At 39.6% G+C, this 9,641-nt stretch overlaps 1 protein-coding gene across 1 annotated transcript in view; it reads left to right on the top strand.

The window, feature by feature from the left end:
- Window positions 1-1,708: 1,708 nt before the first annotated feature.
- Window positions 1,709-9,641, top strand: part of LOC102792745 (NXPE family member 3-like) — a 40,851-nt gene continuing 32,918 nt past the window's right edge. Inside the window, exon 1 of the mRNA XM_087832598.1 lies at window positions 1,709-1,835. Within this exon, the coding sequence (XP_087688724.1) occupies window positions 1,719-1,835 (117 nt within the window). The 5' untranslated portion in view covers window positions 1,709-1,718. The remainder of the gene's footprint in view (window positions 1,836-9,641) is intronic.

The following is a 9,641-nucleotide window of genomic DNA, read 5'->3' as shown; positions in this document are numbered from 1 at the left end:
CTTGTTGCAGGCTGCTGAGTTTGCATCTTTTGCTGTAAAGTACAGCCAGACTTTTGACCGCTTCGCCCTGGGCATTTTTAATTTGTAGCTCTGCTATTAAAGAACGTACGTACCTGGGCCCACCTACTATCCTTGGAAACGTAAAATGATTGGCTAGAATCTGAAGTGTATCACATCTCAGGAAAAAAAAAAAACAGACCGAAATGTGCGCTGCTTTTTGGTCTGGTTACTACCGTTTATGTCAGAACCATACCAGTACTCATCCCTACTGTCAGCTACTGTCAGAAAGTGCCAAAAATTCTTGTTTTCCACAATAGAAAGGGGCAGGTTGCACCAATAATCAAGTCACTTAATAATGCATTTGTGATCACTTTCTGCTGTGGATGAGTCATGCTGTACTGTCCAGCACAAGTTTCCATAAACTGTGATATGGAAGGCTGTTGAGGTTCATTTGTGATCCTCTTTTTCATCTGGTATTCTTCAAATCTGATAGAGGTAAGCATATTAGACTCATGTCAGAAATTCCATTCCAGCCATTCATGAATTGGATTTAATAATGTGTCAGATGTCTTGTGGATATGAAGGGATGTACAGTGCCTGTTTCAAGGTTGTTTGTTAGCACTGCCCCCTGCTGTCCCTCAAGCAAAACTCTGCCTCCCCTCTTTGCTCTGCAACTCCAGTGCACTTGGTGCCGTCAGCAAACTCTACATAGTGTGTCTTGGGCTGGAAACTGTCGTTGAATTTTCTGAACTTCGTTATATCTGTAACAATATGCACAGTTGTCCCTGTGTCCACCATCAAAATCTTTTTGTTGACGCCATGCTCTGACTGGAACTCTGCATCCTCGCTGCTTATCCGGAATGCGTAGTCTTTGCTGCTCGACTCCTCGGAAACTTTTCGTGCATTATCCTGCCGCCGTTTCCGTCTGCAGGTTGAGTCCCGATGGGTGGTGCTTTTAGACTCTCTACACCACTGCTTGCGCTGACACGTCCTGGCTTTGTGTCCCTTTAGTCCGCATCTGAAACACACTATGTCTGCGTTGCTGGCTCCACGGTCATTCGAATTTTCAAAAGTGGGTTTGTTGCTCGGTCGTGCACGTGCTTTCATGGCATTGTCATCTGATGCTGCAGCGTGCATTTTCTCTGTGTCTTCATAGCTCCGCAGTTTAGTTTTAAATTCAGCCAAAGTCACTTCAACTTCACTTTGTGTGACATGGATAGCATACGGTTTGAATGATTTAACAAAACAACCTGGAGAGCCGGTTCGGAGCCGGTTCTCTAAAAAGAGCCGAAAATTCCATCACTAGAGTGTAACTACGACTCCTCTTCCTCCCTCTGCTCAGTGCAAAAAAAAGGCTTGCATGTGGCGTGAAGCGAAAAAAGTGAGAGAGAGAGAGTGAGAGAAAGAAAAAATATGCATGTCTAACAACTGCTGTTGTTAATAACTTTTTAGAGTTCAGAACTGCTATCCAATTAAATATGAGTCATGAGTGGTAATCTTATCAGACAGGTAGCAAAGCTTATATATCCACCTGTTTGACATCAGACGGGAGTCCTGGGAGGAGCCACAAGGGCTCCATCCTGAGAAGGAGCGCAGAGGCAAAGGCACAGAGATATTTACTTTTCATCATTCCGACCACTGAATGCTGTTTTTTCCAAAACCAGTTGAGCAAGTCACAGTGTACTACAACAGTACACTGTGTATTCACTTTATTTACAATGTCTCCACTTTGTAAAATGCAGGTTTATTCTCGCCTTCCGAAATGTGGCTGCATTTTCTTACTATTGGCTGTTTTTGTATTCATCTTCATGATATATGTCATGGACATTCTCGAGGTGAGAATTTTTTTTAATTTTCTTTTTTTATATGTTGAAACATAAGGCAGGATACAGAACAAAGCAAGATGGAACAAAACACCCAGGAACACCTGTGGTGAGCATGGATGTCAGTGTTGTGAATTTCTGCAGTCCTGTCAAAGTCTGTTTAATGTCTGAATGCTGGCATTTAACTCTGTGCCAGAGTGTAACATTTCTTTTTAAATTTATATTTTCAAGTCATGGTTTGTTCTGTCTGTCATGGTTAGTCTGTGTGGCAGGCAGGACGAAGGACACTAATGCAGGACACGGAAAACACGGAAAAGTAAGCTTAAAATGGCAGCTTCTTTTGCTGGAAAAACTCCACACTGAATACAGGAAAAAAATAAACAAGAAACTAGAAACATGAAATAAGTTGGGAACTAAACTGGCACAAAGACCTAGGAAAAATACTAAGGACATTTAAGAAAAGCACACAGCACTAGTGATGGTAAATTTGATTCTTTTTACTTTTTACTGGCACCCTTGGTGGTGCTGTCACTTGGTGTTCGCTCGCTCTGTGGTAGAGTATCACTTCTTGTTCCTGCTCAAACACAGTGGTGTTTCTGAGTAGCTTATCTGCTTAGCAATTTAATTAAAAACTTTTAAATGCATTCTTTTTTCATAGTATAATAAGTATAATTTAAAACTGCTGGCTAAGGGTAAACGTAAATTCAGTAAAATCATAATTCATGTCGGCAGTAATGACAACCAGTTATGCCAATCAGAGGTCACTAAAATCAATATTGAATCGGTGTGTAACTTTGCCAAAACAATGTCGGACTCTTTAGTTTTCTCTGGTCCCCTCCCCAATCAGACCAGGAGTGACATGTTTAGCCGCATGTTCTCCTTAAATTGCTGGTTGTCTGAGTGGTGTCCCAGAAACGATGTGGGCTTCAAAGATAATTGGCAAACCTTCTGGAGGAAACCTGGTCTTGTTAGGAGAGACGACATTCATCCCACTTTGGATGGAGCAGCTCTCGTTTCTAGAAATATGGACAAATTTATTAAACCCCTCAAAATATGACTATCCAGAGTTGGGACCAGGAAGCAGAGTTGCAGTCTTACACGCCTCTCTGCAGCTTCTCTCCTCCTGCTACCCCCCAAAAACCCATCTCCATAGAGACTGTGTCAGCTTCCAAAAAGACAAAAAACAAACTAAAAACCAGCAACAAACAACTTTAACATAAACAATTACAAAGAAAGAACAATACAGTATCCACATCTGAACCAAAGAGTAAAACAGTGAAATGTGGATTATTAAATATTAGGTCTCTCTCCTCCAAGTCTCTGTTAGTACATGACTTAATAATTGATCAACAAATTGATTTACTCTGCCTTACAGAAACCTGGTTGCAGCAGGATGATTATGTTAGTTTAAATGAATCAACACCCCCGAGTCATTCTAACTACCAGAAATCTCGAAGCACAGGTCGAGGGGGCGGTGTGGCAGCAAATTTTCACACCAGCCTATTAATTAACGAAAGACCAAGACAGACTTTTAATTCATTTGAAAGCCTGATGCTTAGCTTTGTCCACCCCAGCTGTAAAACTCAGAAACCAGTCTTACTTGTTATCATCTATCGTCCACCTGGGCCTTACACAGAGTTTCTGTGTGATTTCTCAGCCTTTATATCTAATTTAGTTCTGAGCTCAGATAAAATAATTATTGTGGGTGATTTTAACATCCATGTTGATGCTAAAAATGACAGCCTCAACATGGCATTTAATCTGTTGTTAGACTCAATTGGTTTCTCTCAAAATGTAAAAGAACCCACCCACCACTTTAATCACACTCTAGATCTTGTTTTAACATATGGCATAGAAACTGAACATTTAACAGTGTTTCCTGAAAACCCTCTCCTGTCTGATCATTTCCTGATAACATTTATATTTACAATAATTGATTACACCGCAGTGGAGAGCAGACTTTATCACAGTAGATGTTTTTTTCTGAAAGCGCTGTAACTAAGTTTAAGAATATAATCCACCCACTGTTATCATCATCAATGCCCTGTACCAACGTAGAGCAGAGGTGGAGAGCCGGTTCTACTTCCACCCCTCCTCCCTCTGCTCAGTGCAAACAAAAGGCTTGCGTGTGGCGTGAAGCGAAAAAAGTGTGAGAGAGAGAGTGAGAGAAAGAAAAAATATGCATGTCTAACAACTGCTGTTGTTAATTACTGTTTTTAGAGTTCAGAACTGCTATCCAATTAAATATGAGTCATGAGTGGTAATCTTGTCAGACAGGTAGCTTCAAGGGCGTAGATTTGGTTTTGCCCTGTTTCTTTTTTTTCCCTTTTTGTCTTTGCTTCTTGATTAAAAAAAGGAGAAATATACTTGCCTACATATGCTATTCTACATGCTTTTAAACCATTTAAAATTACAATTCATAGTTTTATATGTAAATTATATAATGTTAAGTTACTATTAAAAAAATTACTGACTAAGTATTTTATACTTTAGTTTACTTCAACCATATTCCATATAAATCAGATTTAAGAATATAATCCAGCCACTGTTATCATCGTCAATGCCCTGTACCAACACAGAGCAGAGCAGCTATCTGAACGCTACCCCAACAGAGGTCGATTATCTTGTTAATAATTTCACCTCCTCACTACGTACGACTCTGGATACTGTAGGTCCTGTGAAAACTAAGGTCTCTAATCAGAAGTACCTGACTCCGTGGTATAATTCTCAAACACGTAGCCTAAAGCAGATGACTCGTAAGCTGGAGAGGAAATGGCGTGTCACAAATTTAGAAGATCATCATTTAGCCTGGAGAAATAGTTTGTTGCTTTATAAGAAAGCCCTCCGCAAAGCCAGAACAGCTTACTACTCGTCACTGATTGAAGAAAATAAGAACAACCCCAGGTTTCTCTTCAGCACTGTAGCCAGGCTGACAAAAAGTCAGAGCTCTGTTGAGCCAACCATCCCTTTAACGTTAACTAGTAATGACTTCATGAACTTCTTCACAAATAAAATTTTTATCATTAGAGAAAAAATTACCAATAATCATCCTACAGATGTAATATTATCTACAGCTACTCTTAGTACCATTGATGTTAAGTTAGACTCTTTTTCTCCAATTGATCTTTCTGAGTTAACTTCAATAATTACTTCCTCCAAACCATCAACATGTCTTTTAGACCCCATTCCTACAAAACTGCTCAAAGAAGTCCTGCCATTAATTAATTCTTTGATCTTAAATATGATCAACCTATCTCTAATAACCGGCTATGTACCACAGGCCTTCAAGCTGGCTGTAGTTAAACCTTTACTCAAAAAGCCATCTCTAGACCAGGCAGTCTTAGCTAATTATAGGCCAATCTCCAACCTTCCTTTCATATCAAAAATCCTTGAAAGAGTAGTTGTCAAACAGCTAACAGATCATCTGCAGAGGAATGGCTTATTTGAAGAGTTTCAGTCAGGTTTCAGAGCTCATCACAGCACAGAAACAGCTTTAGTGAAGGTTACAAATGATCTTCTTATGGCCTCTGACAGTGGACTCATCTCTGTGCTTGTCCTGCTAGACCTTAGTGCAGCATTCAATACTGTTGACCATAATATCCTATTAGTAGTGATGTGCGGATCGATCCTGAAATATCGATTCCTCCGATACCAATCATTTATGTTCTAGAATCGATTCTCACATTAAAATATTGATATTTTAGTAATTTAGGGTAAATTTGTAGTTTATCATTAACAGGAGCACAGTGGAAAGAAACTATAACATTCGGATTGTCTACATTCGAAGGAACTACTTCCTCTTCTGCCTTTCATAGTCATGTGTGAAATACAGCTGTATAAATGTGTCGCAGCCCCTGGCGTGCGCACTCATAACAATGGCTGAGCGTAATTGGAGTCATGTGCGGACGTATTTTACCTCCGCAAACAGCTGAGACGTGGTTTGCGATACATGTGGCAAAAAAGTGAGGTGTTGTGGCAACACCACTGACCTTGTCAAACACCTCAGAGTAAATCATATCACAGAATATGACGAGCGTATGTTGAGGCGAACTGAACAGGAGGAGAGGGACAGGTGCTGCTAGGGCAAGAAGGACGTCTCTCACGGAGTCCTTTAGTGCTGCAGGCTGGCAAGTTGATCAAATAGCGCAAAACTTCAGTTTTTTTTTATTTCTATATGATGAACTCTTCATTATTAAGTGATAAGAACAAGTAATCAGATGTCCTGTAATCTAATTTAGTTCTCAGCTCAGATAAAATAATTATTGTGGGTGATTTTAACATCCATGTAGATGCTAAAAATGACAACCTCAACATGGCATTTAATCTGTTATTAGACTCAATTGGTTTCTCTCAAAATGTAAAAGAACCCACCCACCACTTTAATCACACTCTAGATCTTGTTTTAACATATGGCATAGAAACTGAACATTTAACAGTGTTTCCTGAAAACCCTCTCCTGTCTGATCATTTCCTGATAACATTTACATTTACAATAATTGATTACACCGCAGTGGAGAGCAGACTTTATAACAGTAGATGTTTTTTCTGAAAGCGCTGTAACTAAGTTTAAGAATATAATCCACCCACTGTTATCATCATCAATGCCCTGTACCAACGTAGAGCAGAGGTGGAGAGCCGGTTCTACTTCCACCCCTCCTCCCTCTGCTCAGTGCAAACAAAAGGCTTGCGTGTGGTGTGAAGCGAAAAAAGTGTGAGAGAGAGAGTGAGAGAAAGAAAAAATATGCATGTCTAACAACTGCTGTTGTTAATTACTGTTTTTAGAGTTCAGAACTGCTATCCAATTAAATATGAGTCATGAGTGGTAATCTTGTCAGACAGGTAGCTTCAAGGGCGTAGATTTGGTTTTGCCCTGTTTCTTTTTTTTCCCTTTTTGTCTTTGCTTCTTGATTAAAAAAAGGAGAAATATACTTGCCTACATATGCTATTCTACATGCTTTTAAACCATTTAAAATTACAATTCATAGTTTTATATGTAAATTATATAATGTTAAGTTACTATTAAAAAAATTACTGACTAAGTATTTTATACTTTAGTTTACTTCAACCATATTCCATATAAATCAGATTTAAGAATATAATCCACCCACTGTTATCATCGTCAATGCCCTGTACCAACACAGAGCAGAGCAGCTATCTGAACGCTACCCCAACAGAGGTCGATTATCTTGTTAATAATTTTACCTCCTCACTACGTACGACTCTGGATACTGTAGGTCCTGTGAAAACTAAGGTCTCTAATCAGAAGTACCTGACTACGTGGTATAATTCTCAAACACGTAGCCTAAAGCGGATGACTCGTAAGCTGGAGAGGAAATGGCGTGTCACAAATTTAGAAGATCATCATTTAGCCGGGAGAAATAGTTTGTTGCTTTATAAGAAAGCCCTCCGCAAAGCCAGAACAGCTTACTATTCGTCACTGATTGAAGAAAATAAGAACAACCCCAGGTTTCTCTTCAGCACTGTAGCCAGGCTGACAAAAAGTCAGAGCTCTGTTGAGCCAACCATCCCTTTAACGTTAACTAGTAATGACTTCATGAACTTCTTCACAAATAAAATTTTTATCATTAGAGAAAAATTTACCAACAATCATCCCACAGATGTAATATTATCTACAGTTACTCTTAGTACCATTGATGTTAAGTTAGACTCTTTTTCTCCAATTGATCTTTCTGAGTTAACTTCAATAATTACTTCCTCCAAACCATCAACATGTCTTTTAGACCCCATTCCTTCAAAACTGCTCAAAGAAGTCCTGCCGTTAATTAATTCTTTGATCTTAAATATGATCAACCTATCTCTAATAACCGGCTATGTACCACAGGCCTTCAAGCTGGCTGTAGTTAAACCTTTACTCAAAAATACATCTCTAGACCAGGCAGTCTTAGCTAATTATAGGCCAATCTCCAACCTTCCTTTCATATCAAAAATCCTTGAAAGAGTAGTTGTCAAACAGCTAACAGATCATCTGCAGAGGAATGGCTTATTTGAAGAGTTGCAGTCAGGTTTCAGAGCTCATCACAGCACAGAAACAGCTTTAGTGAAGGTTACAAATGATCTTCTTATGGCCTCTGACAGTGGACTCATCTCTGTGCTTGTCCTGCTAGACCTTAGTGCAGCATTCAATACTGTTGACCATAATATCCTATTAGTAGTGATGTGCGGATCGATCCTGAAAAATCGATTCCTCCGATACCAATCATTTATGTTCTAGAATCGATTCTCACATTAAAATATTGATATTTTAGTAATTTAGGGTAAATTTGTAGTTTATCATTAACAGGAGCACAGTGGAAAGAAACTATAACATTCGGATTGTCTACATTCGAAGGAACTACTTCCTCTTCTGCCTTTCATAGTCATGTGTGAAATACAGCTGTATAAATGTGTCGCAGCCCCTGGTGTGCGCACTCACAACAATGGCTGAGCGTAATTGGAGTCATGTGCGGACGTATTTTACCTCCACAAACAGCTGAGACGTGGTTTGCGATACATGTGGCAAAAAAGTGAGGTGTTGTGGCAACACCACTGACCTTGTCAAACACCTGTTTGTTTTGGAGTTTGTATGTGCTTTGTCTCTAGGGGCCACTGTAAATATACTTTTATTTATTCACTCCACATAAAATGTAATAAATAAATTATAAAATACAAAAAACAACTATTTACATTTCATGCATTTCAACTTTTAACTACTTAAATTTTAAGCTTTTTCCTTTTAAACAAATTTAAAGTGAAACAACACAAAACACCGCAAACCAAAACAAAATTAAACATAAACTAAACTATTGAAAAAAAGGGTGAAAAAAAGAACGCCCAGATCTTTAATTAAGGGAAAGGTTGGCATTTAGAAATATTAATATCACACTCAACTGACTGCGTTTTATCTTCCCATTGCACTGATGGGTGGACAGTTCTTAGGTGCCTGTGCATGTTGTTTTTTGGAGCCGGCTCTATATGACATCCTTTTCTTGTAGACTCTACACTCTGCCTTTGTTTTGTCAATAAGATTCAAAATGGCTCCAGACTTTGCTTCGTTTCTTGGTGTCACTCATTTTCTTTACTGTACCTTTCCAATGGGACGGTGTTGTCTCTTGTTGCTTTTGGCTCTCTTTCTTTCTCTCTCCCTCCTGCTCTTGTTGTGTGCTACTGCTGTTGCGAGTGTAACTACCGCCCCTGCCCCCACAACTCAGCGCTGAGCAGAGGGGGGAGGGGCACAATCGCAAGGCTCTGTTTGCCGTCTCTGCTCAACGCAAACACAAGGGACTTGCAGCGTGAAGTGAAAAAAAATGAAAGCGTGGGTAAGAGAAAGAAAAAAAACCCCACGGCTCCCAATAAGGAGTCGGCTCGCATTGTTCACTTCAAAGATCCGGCTCTAAGAGCCATTTTGTTCGCGACCGACCCGTCACTAACAGCAACAGGGATGAGTCAGTGAGTCAGTTGGGCTTGTGAATCATGATTTATGAGTCAGTGAAGTGATTCTTGAGTATTGAACAATTCGTTCATGATTCAGGCATCACTACACAGCACCGAGGAGGTTTGATGGTTAACGACGCAACAACAAGCAGGGACAGACTGAGGAATAAAATACACAGGCAGGATAATGAAAGGTTGGGGCAACAGGTGGAAACACAGCTGGGACAAATCAGACATAGTGAGACAAGGGGAAAGCAAAAATAGAGACAAAACTGGAAGCATTTCATTCATAAAAACGCAGACTAGACGTGGAAACATGGAAGACATGGGAACAGAGGAAACATCAAGTACAGAGACAAAAATAACTGGAACACAGGGAAGGTATAG

This window comes from Neolamprologus brichardi, chromosome 3 (assembly GCF_056152115.1).
Source record: "Neolamprologus brichardi isolate AB-2024 chromosome 3, ASM5615211v1, whole genome shotgun sequence".
NCBI lineage: Eukaryota > Metazoa > Chordata > Actinopteri > Cichliformes > Cichlidae > Neolamprologus > Neolamprologus brichardi.
This window is presented reverse-complemented; position numbering and strand designations above follow the sequence as displayed.